Source organism: Chanodichthys erythropterus, chromosome 4, assembly GCF_024489055.1.
Source record: "Chanodichthys erythropterus isolate Z2021 chromosome 4, ASM2448905v1, whole genome shotgun sequence".
In the NCBI taxonomy this organism is placed as follows: Eukaryota; Metazoa; Chordata; class Actinopteri; order Cypriniformes; family Xenocyprididae; genus Chanodichthys; species Chanodichthys erythropterus.
Genome location: NC_090224.1, coordinates 787,640 through 810,758, shown reverse-complemented (window position 1 = coordinate 810,758; position 23,119 = coordinate 787,640). Strand labels below are relative to the sequence as shown.

The following is a 23,119-nucleotide window of genomic DNA, read 5'->3' as shown; positions in this document are numbered from 1 at the left end:
CTTCCAAACATTCAAACCTCATCCTGACTGTGAAAGTCGTACAGGCACTTATTATGAAGCCCAGATAATTACATGGCAGTATCAGAGGACATCCTCCAAAGCAGAGCTGGTATTATTTCCCTGAGTTCCGCTGTCTTGGGGAATATCACAATGCTTGCTTGTCCGGATGTGAAATTTAATTTAGATCTTTATTTTGGTTCTTTCTCCAGACTGATCCCGCAGACGGTGGGTCTCCTGTACGTGGGGAGCTATGACATGCCCTTTGCACAAATGAAGGTGAGAGAAACATTGGTTTGCTTCTTTGATAATTCCTTCTGTCAGCGTTCCCAATGTCTGATTCACCGCAAGTACAGGCGCTGCTAAAGATAGTCATGTCATTTTCAAGTGCTCTTTACATGATGTGCTTTTAATTAATTGAGTCAGACAGGTGAACATTGTGTCACACACAAGCCCTGTACTGAAGCAGTGATCGGTCTACCGAGACAACAGTTTAAAGTGTCATAGGCGGACTATTTACGTAAAGGCTGTTTTGAAAAGTAGGCCTCTAAATTAAAACAGGTTACCTTTTTTGACCATACATCACATCCTTTACATCTCACATATCCTTTGTAGTGCTGGCACTTCAACATGCTCAGTAAATTAACTTTAAATGGAAGATGGATCATATTGTATGTCTACTTGTACACAAACGTGCCTATTCTTAGTTCACCCAAAAATTTAAATTTCAAACCCATAAGACTTAGGTTAATCTTCGAAACACAAATTTCCGAGAGATTTCTATCCCGCCATTGAAAATCCAGTTAACCAAAACTTAGAAGATCACAAAAAGCTATATAAAGGTGTCGTAAAACGAATCCATATGAATTGAGTGGTTTAATCCAAGCCTTGTGAAGAGATAAGATCACTTTACATGATGAACAGATTTAATTTAGGCTTTTATTCACATCTAAACAATGATCAACACATACATAGAGTTCATCACATTTGGTATACATGGATTGTTCTCGTGCATCACAAGACTTGGATTAAACCACTTAATTCATACAGATTCATTTTCATGATGCCTTGATGACCTTTTTGGATCTTCCAAGTTTTGGTTACCTAGACTTTCAAATGGATGGACCGAAACCTTTGAAGTTTAATTGAAAAGACCTGGAATGACAAGGTTTGGATTGACATACAGGTAAATGATTTTTGGAGCACTTGCTGATTTAGTGTTGGTTTTTGCTCAACTCATATTATCAACTCATAGGGTTGATTTTTGCTCAACTCATATTCAGTAAGCCTGAAGTGGCAAAAAAAAAAAAAAAAATCATAATTACTATTATGACTACTAATTACTACTACTATAACATAATTATAAATTACTAAGCAAACACTGACAGGAATAACACAAAATAGATATCTTTTTAAAGCTTAGAAACTCAGGTTTTTTTCACTATTTAGATAAACTCTTAACGAGTCCTGAATAGTCCCTCTAAACTTTCTGTGTACAGGCCGCGGGACCTAGCTACAAAACTATTAATAATGAATAATAATTAATAATTTTTCAAAATTACTGCCTTGATCAACACAAAATGTGTCATTTGATTTCAATTTGATTAACTCCTAAGTAGTGCTGAGTTATTTGCTGATAAATAAAAAAAGTTGTCATAATTTACTTTTTTGTACTACACGGAGTAGAATATAACACGCATAATTGTTTTGGGCTTTGATTAAACTTGAACAAGTTTTTGTATGTGAAGCCCCGCTAGACCCATATGTAAATAATATACGGATGCTGCATTTGTCATGTTCTCGCTTGTAACTTCATGAAACATGCTCTTATTGTGGAAAATGGCACATCATTCTCACAAATAAAATGAGTCCAAAATCAACATAATCTAATTCGTCAATCACAAGATATTCCTCACAGAGTTATGTTAACTAAAATCAGATGTAGCTTTCACATGGCGTTTTCGCTTATAACGTCAATGAAACATGCATAGATCATCAGAGAAAATAGCACATCATTGCTTACAGTGGATGCTCACGATTGAAATGAGTCCATAATCAACATAATCCCTTGCGTTGATCAAGTGATATTCCTCTTGGATTAACAATTTTAAAAAGGGCGATTAGGGGGTGTCAAGGGTGAAACAAAAAGGCTACCTTGGTTCCAAATGCTGCATGAGAATGTCCAAATGTAATCAATTTTTTCACTAAAAATTAAAAAAGTTTCTATCAAATGATACTTACCTTTTCACTCTCCTTACTAGAGTTTTGGAGTCTTTACTTTTGTGTCTATCACTCAGAAAAAAAAACAATTCTAAAAATGCCTTCAGGGCTTAAAGGGTTGAAAGAATGACAGGAAGGTAGCCTGGGTGCAGCCCGAACCCCGCCCACAACATTTTTTGGACGGGAAGTTCGGTCTAGACTCGATCCATTGTGGAGTAATTATGCTCGGCTCCCAGAAGGCCGAGCCAATCAAATTGCCAGGGCGGGCTTTAATCGATGATGGACAGGCTATCTGCGGTTACGTAACCACCCACGTCATCAAAGAGCGCTTGGGTTGAATTGGTTTTCACCAACGATGACTGCAGCTGGAGAATTAAGATGTTTAGATTCCGCTATCACGTCTGTAATAAAAGAAATCGACAGCGCATTAATTTTAAAAGACGAACAAAGAACCACAATCAAGGCATTTGTCGATGGGAAAGATGTGTTTGCCGTCCTTCCAACGGGATTCAGCCAAAGTTTAAGTACAAGTTCAACATACGTCACTTACTGCGTTGCTCTGATTGGTTGTAGGTCTATCCAATTGAGTGCAGAGGTTTTTTTTGCTGGTTCGTTTAAGACACGCCCCATAATTCAAGTGCAATGGAGCAGTATCAGACTCACATTCTTCCTAGAATATGAGTATGACGAAGTCAGGCTAACAGGAAGGTACACAATAGCTAAAACAAGGGGCTAAGAATACTTTTAGTCAGTTATATTTTACTTTCAGAGGAACCAATGTTTGGAATTCAATCATGACAGAACTAAAATATCTTAGAAGTCATTATGGTTTCTCTAGAAATGAAAAAAATGACTGTTGTCAAATCAAAATTGTGAACATTCAGAGGGATTTCAGTGTAATAATTGTATATTTACATAATGTAATCTTTTTACTTTTTACATAAAACTGCTGAGGGACTACAGATGAAAATTAGCCATCCTAGCTAAATCAGACACATTTTACATTGATTCTATGTATTAACTATTAAGAGTGTTTTGTCCTTGAATTAAAAAAATAAATAAATAAATGAAAGAGATGGAGGATGAAGTGAGAGTAAATCTGATTATATATGCATTAATTTAGTGCAGAAATCTTGAGGATTATTTCACCCCATTATTGCATGTTTTTATAGTTTAGAGTTAACAACATACTAATGCTATCTCTATTGTATCAACGAGTCTCCCATACACTTCACATGAAGAGCACTATTTTGTCGGATGAACATGCCGTGGGGAGTTGCTGTCTGTGCTCACAAATCTCAAGTGTTGGTCTTGAGTCCAAGTCTAGTTTCTTTTTTGGAAATTGTTTGTTGTTGTTGATGTTGTTGTTGTTGTTGTTCACTTGGCAAGAAACCCACTAAACAACATTTAGGCTATTTTTTACTGTCTCTAAAATGCACACTTAATAGTAAATTAATGGGTAACTATGGTAACTGGTATTTGTTCATTCATAACTGGTATTTGTTTCCTTTGCTCTAAACCAATTATGATGTGCTGTAACTGTGTCTCTACCTTCATTTAACATTTATTAAATTATTCTGTTTGTTTAGCATGTTGTGTGGTGAAATTTCCACAGACAGACAAGCAGTTTTATAGACTAGGACATGAAAGCAGTTATTGGAGTGGAGTTTAGGAATACAAATGACCCAGAGAAGAGGCCACATAAGGTTCACTCAATCAATCAAACTTCAAGAATATACTAATGGTCTGGGAATTAATGGAGTCTCAGGGAACCAGAGGCTCGACACTTGATGTAACAGGAGCAGCAGTCCAGCTGCCAGACCAAGAGAGTCAATGACCATGGTGGAACAGTATGCGATGCAGGACAGGAACCAACACAAGACAAGACTCAAGACAACAAGAAACAAGAACAAAATGAAAACCAGGAAAAACTATGACTAGGAAAAACACAAACTCTATAACTGCAAAAGAAGAAGAAATTAAAGCTATAGAAATTTTAAAAGTAAAAAAAGAGAAAGCAAAAGAAATTCTAGGAAAATATAACTAGGCCAAAAACAAAATAAAAACTAGACTGCAACCAAACAGGAAACTAGAGAGTAAAAAAAAATAGGAACTAGAACTAGAGAAACAAAAGCAAAAACTAGAGAGAACCCAAAAAGCAAAGCTAGGTAAAAATGCAACAAAAACCTGAAACTTGACTGAAGCAAAAAATTATCAAGAGAATAAATTCTAGGCTTTGGCAAAACACAAGGCACGCACGTAAGAAAACACATGCAATGAACCAGCAACTACATGAGGGGAAGGGAGGAAAGCACATGAGGAACAGGTAAGAACACTCAAGCAAATGAGGACTAGACAATGACTAAACAAGGGGGTGCGGTAACAGCAAACAAGGGGGCAGGACACGAGGAGCACATGGCAAACACAAACAAAGACAAAGCCATGTGCTGACGCACAACACCAACATAGAGACATGAAACACAGACAAGCCAGGGCAGAACCCTGACAGTACCCCCCCCTCCAATGGACGCCTCCAGTACCTCCGAGGAGGTACTAACTGGGAGAGTGGGCGGGGAACAAAACTTGAAGTTCTGGGACATACAGGAAACACAGGGGGCGGGACTGGGAGGGAGGGAAAGAATTCAGGGGAATAGTTTGGGGCTGACCAGGGAGACGCTGACTTAGGAAACACATAATAACCAGGCAACGCTGAGGGCGGGATGGGAGGGGTAGGAACGGACTTTGTGGTCTTCCTGGGAACATGGACTTGCTCTAATGGTCGTGACTTGAAAATGGCCTTGGTGTCAGAAACCGTCTTTGGGATAAATTCTTTATTGGGGAAGGACTTGGGGATGAACTCAGGGGACATGACTGCATTGGCAGGGAGGATGAATCTTTGGGGAACAGTCTGAGATAATGACTTAGAAACGTCCTCCAGGACTTCAGGGACTGGTGCAGGACTGGACTCAGTGGCTGCTGATACGCCCTTCAGGGCTTCAGCCACAGACATTGGACAAACATACAGACACTTCTGAGCTGACTGGAATGCTTTCTGCAGACTCTGGGCTGACTGGAGCTGGCTTAGGGATAACTAGAGCAGACTTGATAGACTTAGTAATGACTGGATTGGACTCTGAAATGCCCTCTGGGGCTGGAGCAGACTCTAGCTGCTCTGGGACTGTAACAGTATTCATGACTGGACTCAAACAAAGGCAAAGCCATGTGTTGATGCACAACACAAACATAGAGACATGAAACAAAGACAACACAGACAAGGCTGCCAGGGCAGAACCCTGACACATAGTTCATAATGAACATGCATGTAATTTTATATGATTGAAAAAGTGTATTTTTTATTTTGCATGTGTAAACGTGACCACCATTTCTATTATTTGTTGCTGGCTACATTGTCCACTAATCCAAATGGATAATTGTTCCACATTTTGTGGTTTTTCTTTTTCAGTGATACAATAAATTGACATCTCAGTGGGGAAATTTGTGGGTTCATCAGTCCTATATTCTGTTTTACATTCATGAAATATTTATCCTTGTGAGCTCTCGGTAAAGAGACTCTGCAAAACAAGTGATGATGAACAAAATAGACCAAGGTAACTAAGTTAGCATGTAGCATTCTTAACACTGAGTACACACTATGACTGACATTCAATAATCAATTTTAAAGGACAGAGCAGCAGCCTACACCACATGACAGAACCGTCCTAACTCCAGCACAGTCAGAACAGTCCTAACCGGTCCACTGTATTTCACCAAGGTCTACTCTCTTGGGGATTTCTGGCCACGCCATTGAAACGGCTACATAATCATGCAAGAAAAATGTGCACAAAACACTCCTTATCCAAATTGTGGCACTGAGTTTCAAGAAAATAGCCACTTCTTGTTATACATAGACTTGTGTTCATGAGGCAAATCTGACGTAGAGCATCCCAAATTATTCAATATCCTCAAGACAGAGCACGTCTGAATTGAATCTTGTTGCAGTTATTGGTTTTGTTAAAAAGGGGTATATGAACCATCTCAAAATGCTTGACTCATGAATATTAATTATGTGATGGTCACACCTGAGTTGGTGAATAGGCAGTAGTCATAGTATTTGCCGCTAATGTTTTGTTTGCACTCTTAAAATGTAATGATTATTTGAAAAAAATGTGGTTGGAGGGGCTGTTACTTTCATTAAATTGATTTACTTTTTTATTGTTAACTACCATATTATCATTACAAACCAAGAAGGTGTTTGGCAGGCTTTAGCTGTAATGGAGTGGATTTGGCTGCTTTAGGCACCGTGTGGTGTTTGTAAATGGCTGCCAGGACTTCGAGTGTGTGACCGGGGTGTCGTGATGGTCCGATCCAAAACTAACAGGAGCATCATGTTCGGTGCCAGACGAAAGCCGAACAACATCCCTGGATCTCTGCCACGGTTGTGCGTATGTAGTTGTGTGCGGTGTGAAAAGCGTGATCACTGAATCTCTGGCCTGACGCCTCTATTATATTTGGCTCTATTCTAATCTGCCGGAGTCTGTTAAGTGGTCCATGTTTGCGTTCTCTCAGCTACGGCAAGGCAGTACGTGTATAGACACTCTGGTGTGGATGCTTGTTTTTTTTGCGAGAAAAGGTACTATACCACCAAAGGTTAATTAATCCTTGGAATATTGTTGTGTGTGTATGTCAGTCCTGAAATGTTCAGCTTCCCCTCTGTGCTCACAGATGCCCTTCACTGTTGGATGGTGAGGATATTTACTCATCCCATCATGCCAATAGGCCCAGAAGGGGGCGGCTTTACTGCCAGCTCACTTCCTCCCCCACACACCAACCTGCCATGGTTTAGTGAGGATCTATTCTCTTTATCTTTGAGATATTCTTTCTCTCGCTTACTTGGGCCAAACACGCTCCTGTTTTCTTAAGGCCTTTGTGAAACTGTCATGTATTGTGACATCTGTGTTGTGGCTGTAATTACACATTACGCTTCGGCATTTACTTTACAACTTACAAAAAGTATCAACAATTTGGTTGTGGTTAGCACATAAGCTGCAGGCACATTTAGCGCAGATATTTAAGGTTTGTATCCAGCCTTCATTTGTGTCCCTCTCTTCCTGCATTTCCTGTAGTGGTCAACAAATACATTTTTTTAAAATATAATAATACAATTTAAGGATGACAAATGAAGCACTTATTTTACACAACATTAAAGGATTGGTTCACTTTCAAATGAAAATTAGCCCAAGCTTAACTCACCCTCAAGCCATCTTAGGTGTATATGACTTTCTTCTTTCTGATAATCACTCTTGGAGATATTTTAATTAATATCCTGATGCATCCAAGCTTTATAATGGCAATGAACAGGACCCAGGAGTATGAGCTGAAGAAAGTGCTTCCATTCATCATAAACGTGTTCTCCACATGGCTCCGGGGGGTTAATAAAGGCCTTCTGAAGTGAAGTGATGTGTTTGTGTAAAAAAAAAAAAAATTCCATATTTAACAAGTTATGAAGTAAAATCTGTCTTCCACCAGACCGGCTTCCGTATTCAAGTTACGAAGAAAGTGTAAACTGCCGTCGTGTCAATTACACTTTTTCCGTAAGTTGAATAGGGAAGGTGTAGGACGTAGCGTAAGCTTTTTGAACGACAAGAGTTTTACACTTTCTTCGTACATTGAATTTGGAAGGCAGTCTGGCGGAAGCTAGATATTTTACTTAATAACTTGTTAAATATGGATATTTTTTTTAAAAACAAACACATCGCTTCCCTTCATAAGGACTTTATCAACCCTCCGGAGCCGTGTGGAGTACACGTTTATGATGGATAGAAGCACTTTCTTCAGCTCATACTCGTGGGCCCTGTTCACTGCCATTATAAAGCTTGGATGCGTCAAGATACTTATTCAAATGTCTCAGAGTATTTATCAGAAAGAAGAAAGTCATATACACCTAGGATGGCTTGAGGGTGAGTAAAGCTTGGGCTAATTTTCATTTGAAAGTGAACTAATCCTTTAAAGGCACAATAGGTAATTTTTCGCCACTAGAGGTCGCTTCAAAACAAAATCGTAACTTCATGATGCATTCATTTTGCGAAATCATGGGAGGCGTTGTCTTCACATCTACAGTTATTGGAAAAGAATCCAACGGGGCTTGGGTAGAAATCATACTCATGGATAAGCTAATGTATTAAAGATTTATTAACAGTACTGTAGTATGAAGCAGAGTGTGGCTGAAAGCCGTTGGAACGGAACGAGGCCGCTGGAGTGATTGCTAATGAGAGACGAGCGCAAAACACGACCGCTTCCGCTTCTTCTGGTCATGCATATATGTGGGGGTAACACAGCGCTGTTTTATTATATTAGATACATTTGTGTGTTGAAAGTTGTTATAATGCTTGTCTGTCCGTTCACTCGGCGGCTACTATGAGTCACTTGTTGCACACTGCAGTTAGTTACATCGATATTAGGCATGGTAAAACACTGTACTCGTGGTAAATCAAGAAAACGAGATTTAAACAATAAGACTTACTGTGTTGAGCTATATAACATTAGTTTTCTGTCTATGAATGTATCCAAACAGTTGCTCACTTGTCTAATAAAACACTTAATATATTAAAGCGTCTTTGGTGTTTCTATGGTTTCTACAAAATAAAACTGGAAACTGAGGGTATGATGTCGTTGATAGGCGACGCACGGACATGGCCTGAGTCCTTGTTAAAATTGCTTATTTAAACATTCTTTGAAACATTAGGGATAATGTAAGAACAAAAGTCAACAAAATTTATAACATTGTTCCAGTGGTTTTTGGATATTTTAATCCAAAAATATTACATATTGTGCCTTAACTCAAAATTCACTAAGAATTTTGAAAACCAGATAAACGATGCAGAAAACTTTGTAATGCACACAAGATTAACTCCTCTGTCTTCTCAAAAGCTTGGCTGATATATTGATCTGTTTTATTCATCTTTCTACTTTCATTATAAATAAAATGACAAGAAAATACTATAAAATAGTAACTCTTCAACAATGAGGTTTGTACATGTTTACAAGAATGTCTTTTGGTTTGAATGATGCAACTGTGTAATTTCTTTCTCAAGATTATACTAGCGCTTTGATGCCTATTATTCTTTTTTGTTACAGATAACAAAGGATCTGAAACAGTATGATAATAAAATAATTGAGTGCACGTTCGTCAATAACACCTGGGTGTTCATGCGGCAGAGGATTGACAAGAGCTTCCCCAACTCATATGACACAGCCATGGGTAAGATTCACATGTGTTATACTAAAGCCAGGGTCAAGATCAGTTTCTGTTTAGGTGACTAGATTAAACAATTATTAAAGGATTAGTTCACTTTCAAATAAAATTTTCCTGATAATTTACTCACCCCCATGTCATCCAAGATGTTCATGTCTTTCTTTCTTCAGTTGAGAAGAAATTAAGGTTTTTGATGAAAACATTCCAGGATTATTCTCCTTATAGTGGACTTCAGTGGCCTCCAGATGGTTGAAGGTCAAAATTACAGTTTCAGTGCAGCTTCAAAGGGTTCAAAACGATACCAGATGAGGAATAAGGGTCTTATCTAGCAAAACGATTGGTCATTTTCGAAAAAAATACAACTCTATATGCTTTATAAACACATATTATCGCCTTGCACGTGCTTCCGTTTTCCGCATTCTTCAAAAAGCTTACGCCGTATGTCCTACGCCTTCCCTATTCTACTTACGGAAAAAATGAAACTGCCGCCGCGTTCGTTCCGTAAGTAGAATAGGGAAGGTGTTGGACATACAGTGTAAACATTTTGAAGAATGCGGAAAGCAGAAGCACATGCAAGGCGATAATATGTGTTTATAAAGCATATACAGTTGTATTTTTTTCGAAAATGAACAATCGTTTCGCTAGATAAGACCCTTATTCCTCATCTGGTATTGTTTAAAGCCCTTTGAAGCTGCACTGAAACTGTAATTTTGACCTTCAACCATCTGGAGGCCACTGAAGTCCACTATAAGGAGAATAATCCTGGAATGTTTTCATCAAAAACCTTAATTTCTTTTCGACCGAAGAAAGAAAGACATGGACATCTTGGATGACATGGGGGTGAGTAAATTATCAGGAAAATTTAATTTAAAAGTGGACTAATCTTGAAGTATATACTCGCAAGACATGCAATATAACGGAGTTAGATATAATAGACTTAAAATGTCTGCACCATTAATCCAAAGGTTATTATTCATATAGCTAGCTATGAACAAGTTGACAACTTCACTTGCTCAGCAAGATTCTTTAAGCTTTGAGCCAGACTCTGCTGAAAATCCAGTATCTATTTATTGTTCTCACTTTGTCTCCTGTTGTCCTCACAGCTGTGTGCAACAGTATCCAACATCCTGTCACAAAGCAAATTCTCTTTGAGTTTCTGGACCGGTGCGCTCAGATGCAGGCCCGGAAGCATCCAGCCGACTCTGAGCTCATGCCACCCCCGCCACCAAAGAGAGCGAACCACAGCATCCCACAGTAGCGCAGTGTCGGCGGGGCACAATTTAAGCAGTTTCATATTTTTTTATTCCCAAAATGTTCCGCAGCTCTGCTGGTCCACACCACAAGAGGAGAGACTTTTGGAGAACATTTTGCTTTTTGGCCGCACTTTGGCTTCTGATCTTGAAGATGTTGACGATCTATTTAAAGACACTGTTGAGAGAGCTTGTTTCAACATTGAGTGCTGAGGCACATTCTTATTTAAAAGAATAAAAATTCAAATGAATTGCATTTTTTTCTTTTTTGTATGTTCTGTATTTGTTACAGGCGCTCCTTCTCTCTGCATTATTTCTTCTGCAGCTACTTTTTTTACTGAACAGAACAGTAAAGTGTGCTAGATTGCCTAGATTTAGACCTGAAACACTGAAAACACTGTGGAATTTCACCAGATCTGGAACTCTTAGTACTGATCAGTTAAAGCATAGGCTCATGTCCTATGATTGTTTGTTAGGTGAGAGTGTTTTGTATGTCATTTTGCTTATTTGAAAATGTTGCCCCGAACCTTTTTTTCTCAGGTTTTGTTTCTTAAAAATGCCAGGTGTATTTAAGTTTACCTGGATCTTTTGGCTCATTGTTTTGGGAAAAAAAAAAAAAAAAAAATTTAAAGCAATAAATCCAAACTAACGATTGCCAGCTATGCCAATACCTTCACATACAATACATTATATACAAAGGATTGATACAAGTTATTTCTATTCAGTCAGAAATTATATATAGCCTCACTTGAAAGGGAAAGATTCAAACAACTGATTTAAACCAATTGTATTTTGTGTTGGTATTGATACTAGGTCATTTGATATACTTAACGATTTGTCGCTATTCTTGTTTTTGTCATTTATAAGGATGTGTGAACATTTCAGCAGTTGTCACTCGTAATCAATTAAACTGTCACGGCTAAAGTTAATGCCATTCTTTTATTGCTCTCACACGTCTCATCTAGTGTTTTTAATATTGAAACCTGGTGTGCAAAGATCCACACGTCTGAGAAGAGCTGACATTATCACTGTCTCTAGAGGAGTGAGTCACACCTGACATTCATGTCCTCCTCTCTTCTAGAATTGTTTCCTCATAAGACAAATGAGGGAAAAAGTCCCAGAAATGCGACACTATGAGGCTATGTTGAGCTCATCTGCATGCTGAAGTGATTAGACCTTGATTGCAGCCCATATAGCAGTTCTGATGGATTTATGCTGCCTCAAAATCCTCATACAGTTAATTGAGAGACATTTGGAGAGAGGAGAATGGAAGATAGAAGACGAGCATCAAGCAGTATTTGGGTGATATAGAGTAATGCAGAGAATAGGCATTCATGAAATCAAAAAACTTACCCTATTAATAAATCTCTCTGGTTGTTAATAAATGTCTCTGGTCATTTTGTATTTGTAGGCTTGATATGTAATAACTTGATAAATATGTTCTTGTTACAGTGTGATTACACAGTACACTCTAAAAAATGCTGGGTTAAAAACAACCCAAGTTGGGTTGAAAATGGACACACTCAGCGATTGGGTTGTTTTAACCCAGCTATTGTTTAAAAATTAGTATATGGCTGGCTTAAAATGAACCCAAAATAGGTTGGAATTTAAAAATCAAACACATAATTACTAGAGGCAACAGTAATAATCAAAAGGTGAATATTTATTAATAAGCAATTTAATAAATGGTTGTTTAATTATTAATTAAACATATACATAAATGTTTATTTATCAAACATATTAATAAATGTTCATTTCCAGCATATTTTGGGTTCATTTTAAGCAAGCAATACAGTAATTTTTAAACAATAGTTGGGTTAAATATAACTACCCAACCACTGGGTTTGTCCATTTTTAACCCAACTTGGGTTATTTTTAGAGTATAAGTACTAAGTAATATTCAACAATGTACTTAATACAAGGTATAAGGCTTTGGTTTAAGGTTAATTGCTTGTAATTTTGCAGACTTTACTGTTATTACTATATTAAACACATGTAATGTGTAACAAGGACATTGTAAAATATGTTATGACCCAGTAGCCAAATATTTATTTAGCCATTGTTTTAGGCTGCATTTGTAGGTAATGCATTAATCTAAAATTTTGACAATAATTATTTCAGTCATTTAATGCTGATTAAAAAAAACGACAGCGATAATAGCAGATAACAATAGATTTGAAAAAGAAGCATCAAACACTGGGATATGTGGTGATGACCTTTTGGATAACCTTGACCTTCAGTCTTGTGACAAATCCTGGCTCTGAAAAATCAACTCAGCAGATATAAGCTGCTACTTTCAGAATGTCACTGATAATGCAAACCATACATTTTTCCTCATTCCAAATTTGGATTCAAAGACATGTTTCTGTTAGGTTAGGTGGGGAGAGGAAACACTTATTTTCTCCAAAATAAGTGTTCATGTAGTTCTGAACAATGTCCATGTGTGCTTATTTCATTTAATTCAAGTGCAAATAAATGTTCAGTACCCTGAGGTTGCAACTTTCAGACTTACAGCAAACTCCCACACCACAACAACAACTGAAAAATAAAGGAATAAATGCAGTCAGTGTCTTCACATGGTAGCAACAAAACAAGAAGAAGGTGAAACCTGTGCTCGCGGGCAAGCATCTCAAAGAGCAGTTTGCAGTGTGGCGTTTATTTTATTTTCTCGGAAGTATGAGTGGGAACAATTTAAATTTAAATCAAGCGTTGAAAAATATTGAACAGAATACTGGCTAACTGCAAATGAGACATTTTGCAGGTTCATTTGCTCTTCAGTGATTTAGTATGTTCAAACTGCATGAGATGTTTGTGAAATGTTGTGAATGACCAAATACACAATGATTGTCATGGATGACTCTGATAAGATGTTCATGTGAATCCAAATGCAGCATTTTAGTTGAAAAGAAGTCCTCTTCCAAACAGAAGAACCTTTCGGTTACACTTTATTTTAAAGTGTTCTTGTTGCAGTGTAATTATTCAAATGTACAGCATGTATTTACTATAGGGTTAACAAGGACACTGTAATAAAGTGTTACTGACTTAATGAACACAAAAGGAGAAATTCTAAAATATGTTATGCCTTTAGGAGTAGATCACCATTCAGTGCCATTAATTGAGAAGCAGGATGTTTTTGTATAAAATACGTTTTAAACAGCTCTCATCTGTTTTTTTATATAATCTGAAATAAAAAGAACCATTTTGCATCATTTTTTTTAATTTACTTTAAAATAATTGGTCGCCGATGCCCAGTGTGAATCAGCTGTTATGAAAAGGTTCAGTGGGGTACAATATTAGAACACTTGACTCAATTTTAAAGACCCAAAATGTTCTATCATATAAGGAGAAATCTCTTACTTTTTTTTTTTTTTGTGATAAAGTATGTGATAAATAGTGATGGATTGTGAGCTTAAAGGTGCAATAGGACATTTTCGGAGAGGCTATTAATAGTGAGCTAGCTTTCAAATCATAAAATCCTGTAACGTAGGGAGTCGGTAGAACCCAAGTGCAGTTTTAATGATAATGATCCATAATACAAACATGAACAGAAAAATAGACTTGATTTGACTTGACTTGACATGGCTTGACATGACTTGACATGAACACTCATCCTGACACTCACCATAGCGGGTTACATTCAACAAAGCTATAAGGTAACAATGGAACATGAGGGCTATTTATACAAAGGGACTAATGACAAACAAGGAACACCTGTGAACAATGAAGACAAAGGACCAATGGCAAGACAGAACTGAAATCACATGACAAACAACCAATCAGAACATGACACATGAGACAAGGGAAGCACATGACATGAACACATGAGAACAATGGAACCACATGACAAAAGTACATGGCAAAAACAAGGAAAACAAACATAGCATAACAGTGAAAATAAACCAAAAACCGTGAACATGAAACATTACCAAAACAAGACATGACATGACACATCCCATCCTCCTTTCCAAGTGTCTCCAAAGCCATGCCTCCTCCAAAACACATGAAAGCACACACAGCTGCTCTTGGCAAAGCATCATAAAAAATGACGTTAAACTACATCTTGTCTCAAAGCACATAACAATCATAAAACAAATTAGAGAGCTTGTACCGGACTGCTGCAGATTAATTTTGTTGTTGATTCTGTTGACATGGAAACACATAATTCCAAGTCTGAGGACAAAAACAACTCCGGTTAGAATGTCACGGGTTGCCATCTCTTAATTTCGGTAGTTATGGCGTGAACGCTGCATATGCTGTTTGTTTGCGGTGCTCCATGACCGACGTCTTTCTGTACGCGCTGATGACGTATGATGTCTGCATGAACAGGGTGCACGAGGGTATGTAAAAACATATGTTGACGGGCAGGTAGGACATCATATTATTTCATTCAGACCGAATATAATGATTGGATAAACATTTAATGTCTTACACCTTCTACAGACAATATATATTTATAAAAATACATTTAGAGCGTTTTACATAGTGATTGCTATCAGGATATGTAGGCCTAGAGAATCACCTATTGCATCTTTAATTCTTAAAATGTAATTAAAATTAAAAATAAATTAAAACTAAATCCATAAAATGATCCGGTAATACTTTACAATAAGGTTTATTAGTTAACATTAGTTAATATGAACTAATAATGAACTGCACTTCTTATTTATCTTTGTTAATGTTAATTTCAACATTTACTTATAATAATACTTTTTTTAATTATTAAAATCTTGTTAACATTAGTTAATGCACTGTGAACTAACATGAACAATGAACAACTGTATTTTCATTAACTAACATTAATGAAGATAAGTAAATACAGTAACAAAAATGAATTGCTCATGGTTAGTTCATGTTAGTTAATACATTAATGAACCTTATTTTAAAGTGTTACCAATGATCCAATGACGGGAACCCCTATAAGGGTATATGTACGAAGCACCTGACAGAACGCTTTAAGAAGCTTTTTGTACATTTTGTACAGAAAATCTGCATATTAAGCACATTATGCATGCTCTAAAAATAATGCATGTATAATGCATACAGTGGTGGTCAATATTATTGGCACCCTTGGTAAATATGATCAAAGATAAATCTGCATTGTTTATCCTTTTGATCTTTAATTCATAAAATGAATACAAATCTAACCATTCATTGAAGGAAAATAATTGAAAGTGTGGTGGGGGGTGGGGGAGGGGAATCACATTATGAAATAAATGTATTTCTCCAAAACATGTTGGCCACAATTATTGGCACTAGAATTTTTTTTACCTCTGAGTAAAATATTCCCAGTATATTCCCATTCATATTTACATTTTTTTAGCACACCAGGGTGATCATAAACATGAAATTGTCCAGCCATGACTTCCTGTTCCACAGAAGTATAAACATGAGGAAATACAAAGGCCAAATTCCCTTAATCATTTATCATAATGAGTAAAACCAAAGAATATAGTTCTGATGTGCAGCAAAAGATTGTTGAGCTTCACAAAATAGAAAGTGGCTGTAAGAAAATAGCTAAAACAATGAAAATCCCCATTTCCACTATCAGGGCAATAATTAAGAAATTCCAATCAACTAAAGATGTTTCAAATCTGCCTGGAAGAGGACGTGTGTCTAAATCGTCCTAATGCATTTTGAGGAGTTGAGTGGCCAAAGACTCTCCTAGGATCACAGCTGAAGAAATGCAGAGATTAGTTGAGTCTTGAGTCTCAGAAAGCCTAAAAAAACATACAAAAAAAAAACAGCACCTACATATCCACAAGTTGTTCAGGAGGTTTTCAAGAAAAATCCTTATATTCAGTTGTCAGACATGATTGGAACTTCAAATGGGACCGGCTTCTATGGTCAGATGAAACTAAAAAAAGAGCTTTTTGGCAGCAAACCCACCAGATGGGTTTGGTGCACACATGGATAAAAAGTACTCCATGCCCACGGTTAAATATACTGCTGGATCTTTAATGTTGTGGACCTATTTTTCTGCTGGAAGTCTTGGACATCTTGTTCAGATATATGGTATCATGGATTCTACCAAATATCAACAGATAAAAAATCAAAACCTGACTGCTTCTGCTAGAAATCCAATAATGGGCCATGGTTGGATCTTCCATCAGGACAATGATCCAAAACAAACATCAAAACCAACACAAAAATGTGTCACTGAGCACAAAATGAAGCTTGTGTCATGGTCTTCCCAGGCCCCTGACATGTACCCTAAAGAAAATGAGTGGAGTGAACTGAAGAGAAGAAGCACCAGCATGGAGCTGGAATCTGAAGGATCTGGAGAGATCTGCATGAAGGAATGGTCTCTGATCTCTTGTCAGGTGTTCTCCAAACTCATCAGGCATTATAGAAGAAGAGTCAGAGCTGTTTTCTTAACAAAAGGAGGTTGCAAAAACTATTGAATAAAAGGGTGTCAATAATTGTGGCCAACGTGTTTTGGATATAAACATTTATTTCATAATGTGACTTTCCCCCCACTTTCAACTCTTTTTCTTCAATGAGAGGTTAGATTTTTGCTAATTTTATGAATTAAAGATCAAAAGGATAAACAATGCAGATTTATTTTTACAGTCATCTTATATTTACCAAGGGTGCCAATAATTCTGACCACCACTGCAGCTCATTTAAGTCTCTGTCTTTCAGTGATACAGTAGACGAGAACGACTGCAAAGCAGCTGCCTTGTGCTCTCAAATTTAAAGAGAAAATGTCATGTAACGTGGCTGAGCAGCTCAAGGTCACAGTCCTCACATCTTATGGATTCCCTTTAAAGCTGAAGTCAGCTATGTTTCAGCAATGTTTCATGTTATGTCAATGTGACGTCCTTAAAGAATTACGCTTTTGGATTTGTGTGCATGTGTTTATATCCATACACTGTCTCAAGGATCCTGGGGAGCCAATGCTCTGCACATTTAGTATGTCTCTCTTATCTGACACACTCAGTTCAGTTCATTGTTTGCACACCATCTGAGCAAAAAAAAAAAAGAACATTTCATGCGGTGAAAATGGTGTCCATTAAAGGATTAGTTTACCCAAAAATGAAAATTCTGTCATTAATTACTCACCCTCATGCCTTCGTTCATCTTCGGAACACAAATTAAGATATTTTTGAGAAAAAAATTTGATGGCTCAGTGAGGCCTCCAATTGCCAGCAAGATAATTAACACTTTCAATGCCCAGAAAGCTACTAAAGACATATTTAAAACAGTTCATGTGACTACAGTGGTCCAACCTTAATGTTATGAAGGGACGAGAATACTTTTTGTGCGGCAAAAAAACAAAATAACGACTTTGTTTAACAATATCTAGTGATGAGCGATTTCATGAAGCTTCAAAGCTTTACAAATCTTTTGTTTCGAATCAGTGGTTCGGAGAGCGTATCAAACTACCAAAGTCACGCCCCTCAGTGGTGAACCATTGAAATTTTAAAACACTTATGACGTAACAAATCCTTGTTTACTGAAATCACGTGACTTTGACAGTTTGATACGCGTTCCGAACCACTGATTCAAAACAAAAGATTCGTAAAGCTTCAAAGCTGTTTTAAATATGTCTTTAGTAGCTTTCTGGGCATCTGAAAGTGTTAATTATCTTGCTGGCAATGGAAGCCTCACTGAGCCAACAGATTTTATCAAAAATATCTTAATTTGTGTTCTGAAGATGAATGAAGGACTTACAGGTGTGGAACGACATGAGGGTGAGTAGTTAATGGCAGAATTTTCATTTTCTGGTGAACTAACCCTTTAATGTGATATCAATCAGGTATTAGGGACATTAAAAATAACAACAAAACAACAACAAAATGTTTACAATACCTCTAATTTTGTTAAGCAACTATAATAAAAAAAAAGACTATAGCCTCATAGTCATGATTTAGCATTTGAAGTAACTATGAGCTAGGAGATTGTATTATACCAACCCAAACAGTCCTATAATTTTGTCCTCAATTACCTTTTCCATACAGTTTAATATCATTCATTGGAGGAGAGTCCAGAGCAGGCGGCTGCCACTCACTGTGGTTTATGGCCCATCTCACCAGAGAGCCAGGTGTCGGAGATGGTGCTGAGATTTTGAGTTAGTGTGTAATGGGCTCAGTTCAGCTGAAACCACTGAACGCATTCCTGTGAAAGTGCCAATCTCAAGTTCTCACTTGTCTTTTATATATTCACTTTATTTCATGGAGTAAGAGAATAGACGTTTTGTCTGGATGTCTTAGCAGAGGTCTGTCACTGAAGAAAAAAGAAAAAAGAAAAAAAAAAAAAGGGGGGGGGTGCTTTGAAACTATTTTCACTCATGAATTGCTAGTAAATTTCACAAATTACAAAGAAGCAGCCAGTAACACATTGATTTAAACGTGAAAGAACTTAGGGTTTCAGCTGGGGAGCGCAGATTTACATTCGGCACTCTGTATTCTGAAAATATCTCGCTTCAAGGTGTATTTTAATTTGGTATATACTATAGTTTTACTAATGAACGCTATTATACAGAGCTGCATTTTAATATTAGGGGCTGGCCGGGAGGAAAAGACAACCCCTGCTCTAAGGCAAAACTGCAATCATCAACAAACCTTGAATCATTTGTCATTCGTGTAGGTGAGAGAGCGAGGCGGCGAAGGAGAGAGTGAATATGCCAACAGGTGTGTTATTATTTGTTAGTAATGTCTGCGTGTGTGTGATTAAGGGATTTGTAAAGCTTCTTCACATCACTATGAGTTTGAGACGGCCAATTTTAGAGCATCAAAGAACACAGTTCCCATCTCATTCCTAGCCATTTGCTATGAAGATGAAGGAACATCTCATTAATAACAGCCTGGTTGCCATGACAGCAAGTATGTAATGATTATTGTCATGGCGTTTATGTATTTTCGATTACGAGAGAGAGAAATGGATATAGTTTGAAGAGTCATATGCACAGAGTTGGACAGAATTGAAGCACAGTAGGTGAGAATGTTGTCTTCTGGGAGGCAGATGGGCTAAGCTAGAATTTTTTTCACAGAGTTGCCTCCATACACAACTAATCACAGTCCTCGTCTGTGCACATATTGTATCTGCTCTGTAATCGTCGGCAGTTTAGATGATTCCTGCTGCAGGTTTTCTTTGATGGGAGAGGAGAAGCTAACAAGCCAGGCACAGACAAAAGAATACCATCGACAGCCATACTCAAGGTAACGATAAACAAAAGAGACAATGTGTTTGCCTGACTGAATGTGAGGATAACCTTGCAGTGAGGTAAACATATTCACATAAGAATATTATTATGTGAAAGAACATTTTTCTCAAAAAGCAGACATCATCGCCACCCCTGCAATTTAGGACTTTGTGCACACTCCCTTTTGAGTCTTTTATAATGCCGGATGAGATGGGACATACAAAAGCATCTCAAGACTCCATAGCTTTGATTTACTGATCATACTCTCCAGCTCAACTCTTAAAATTTCAACGGGATTCGAATGTAAGACTACAGTGCCCTTCCAGAGCTTAAAGAGGTTAGTTCACCCAAAAATGAAAATTCTGTCATTAATTACTCACCCTCATGTCGTTCCACACCCGTAAGATCTTCGTTCATCTTCGGCTTGGCAGTTTGATACACGCTCTGAACTACTGATTCAAAACAAAAGATTTGTAACGCTTCGAAGCTTCACAAAGCAGTGTTTTAAAATCGCCCCTTTACTAGATATTGTTGAATAAAGTCGTTATTTTGGGGTTTTTTTGGAGCACAGAAAAGTATTCTTGTCGCTTCATAACATTAAGGTTGAACCACTGTAGTCACATGAACTGATTTAAATATGTCTGTAGTACCTTTCTGGGCGTTGAAAGTGTTGACTGTCTTGCTGGCAATGCAGGCCTCACTGAACCATCAGATTTTATCAAAAATATTGATGAAAAAAGGTCTTATGGGTGTGGAACGACATGAGGGTGAGTAAATAATGACAAAATTATCATTTTTGGGTGAACTAACCCTTTAAATGAAGATAAACAATCCCACTTCACAGATGCACCACTAAAACTATGCATCAAATACACCAATCAGGCATAACATTATGACCACTGACAGGTGAAGTGAATAACACTGATTATCTCTTCATCACGGCAGTTGTTAGTGGGTGGGATATATTTGGCAGCAAGTGAACATTCTATCCTCAAAGTTGATGTGTTAGAAGCAGGAAAAATGGGCAAGCATAAGGATTAGAGCAAGATTGACAAGGGCCAAATTGTGATGGCTAAATGACTCGGTCAGAGCATCTCCAAAACTGCAGCTCTTGTAGAGTGTTCCCGGTCTGCAGTGGCCAGTATCTATCAAAAGTGGTCCAAGGAAGGAACAGTAGTGAACCGGCGACAGGGTCATGGGCGGCCAAGGCTCACTGATGCACGTGGGGAGCAAAGGCTGGCCTGTGTGTTCCGATCCAACAGACGAGCTACTGTAACTCAGACTGCTCAGGAAGTTTAATGCTGGTTCTGATAGAAAGGTGTCAGAATTCACAGTGCATTGCAATTTGTTGGGTATGGGGCTGCATAGCTGCAGACCAGTCAGGGTGCCTATGCTGACTCCTATCCACCGCTGAAAGCGCCAACAGTGGGCATGTAAGCATTGGAACAGGACCACGGAGCAATGGAAGAAGGTGACCTGGTCTGATGAATCACATTTTCGGTTACATCACGTGGATGACTGGGTGCATCGCTTACCTGAGGAACACATGGCACCAGGATGCACTATGGGAAGAAAGCAAGTTGGCGGAGACAGTGTGATGCTTTGGGCAATGTTCTGCTGCAAAACCTTGGGTCCTGCCATCCATGTGGATGTTACTTTGACACGTACCACCTACCTAAGCATTGATGCAGACCATGTACACCCTTCTCATGGAAATGGTATTCCCTGGTGGCTGTGGCCTCTTTCAGCAGGATAATACGCCCTGCCACAAAGCAAAAATGGTTCAGGAATGGCTTGAGGAGCACAACAACAAGTTTGAGGTGTTGACTTGGCCTCAATCCAATCGAGCATCTGTGGGATGTGTTGAACAAACAAGTCCAATCCATGGAGGCCCCACCTCACAACTTACAGGACTTAAAGGATCTGCTGCTAACATCTTGGTGCCAGATACCACAGCACACCTTCAGGGGTCTAGTGAAGTCCACGCCTAGATGAGTCTGTTTTGGGGGACAAAAAATGGGGACCAACGCAATATAAGGAAGGTGGTCATAATATGTATATTTAACATTTGTACCAGTTTGTGTGCGATATAGAGGTCTGCACTGCACTTCATGTTTTGTCCACCCACAAAAGCCCACAAGTAGTGGTCTACATGGATTTTCAATCCCTTTCCAGAAAGATTCTGTCTCACTCTGGTGCCCAAGGCCATTTTTCCATTTTGCCCACACACACATTGCTTCAGACCTGACACCTTATTGCGTTTGCTGCCCTCGATGCCACTTACAAGTGAAAAAAAAAAGAGAGAATACCCAACCCTGCTCCTGTAAACAATGAATTATTTGTTATTTCTCAATAGATGAATAACACACACTCAAAAAAACCTTTTGTACTTTAAAAACATAAAATATATTTGAGTAACCTTTTGTTATATTTATATTTTGCGAGAGTCCAACAAATCTTTTTTTGCCCTCCTGCTTTCTGCATACACATCTTCCCTCTCATACCAGCACTCATCAATTCTAAAATTGTCCCGCACCCCACTCTGTTGTGTTAGGTCCTGTGGATCCCACGGGACTCCCACAGGATTGCAGACAGCAGTGCGATATTTCACCACAAAAACATGCATCTTACTGACTGTAGCCACTCACAATCCAGTTCATCCAGGCACAATCTGATGACCAAATGATAAGGTGTGTCCTAACCAGAGATATATTAAGATATGCCATGTACTCAAATGCACTTTCAGCATTTTAAAAATCAGATCGATTCAGGTGTCTGCACTGCACTGATGGAGCAATGCAGTACAGTTCCAGTAAGCATGCCAGATCTTGTCTGCCGTGACACCTATTACTATGGAAGCTCGTTTCCACCACAAAAAAAAAAGAAAAGAAAAAAAGTTACTGTGACTTTTTATATCACATTTTGGACTTTATAACTTGCAATTGAGAGTTTACATCTTGAAATTCTGACTTTATTTCTCACAATTCCAAGATTATAACTCACATTTCTGACCATTTTTTTCAGAATTGTGATATATAAACTATATGAGGTAAAAAGTCGCAATTACCTTTTTAATTTTGTGGCAGAAACAAGCTTTCATATATGGTGGTATTCAGAATAAGAATTTTTTATCTGCTTGCATAGCATAATACATGATTAGAATGTTTTATAAAGAGCAATGGTGAGCCATTGTTCACACTCTCAAAAAGAATTTACCTTTCAGTTCAAAAGCTCTGTGTTCACTAAAACAAATGA

The 23,119-nt window shown here is 37.9% G+C and overlaps 1 protein-coding gene across 2 annotated transcripts in view; it reads left to right on the top strand.

Moving 5' to 3' along the window:
• The window catches only part of rngtt (RNA guanylyltransferase and 5'-phosphatase), a 152,893-nt gene extending 140,815 nt beyond the window's left edge, over positions 1-12,078 (top strand). For both annotated transcript variants that reach the window (XM_067383569.1, XM_067383570.1), the window contains 3 exons: positions 210-276; positions 9,352-9,475; positions 10,573-12,078. In XM_067383569.1, coding sequence (XP_067239670.1) covers positions 210-276; positions 9,352-9,475; positions 10,573-10,727 — 346 coding nt within the window. In that variant the 3' untranslated portion in view covers positions 10,728-12,078. The remainder of the gene's footprint in view (positions 1-209; positions 277-9,351; positions 9,476-10,572) is intronic.
• The last annotated feature ends 11,041 nt before the right edge of the window (positions 12,079-23,119 follow it).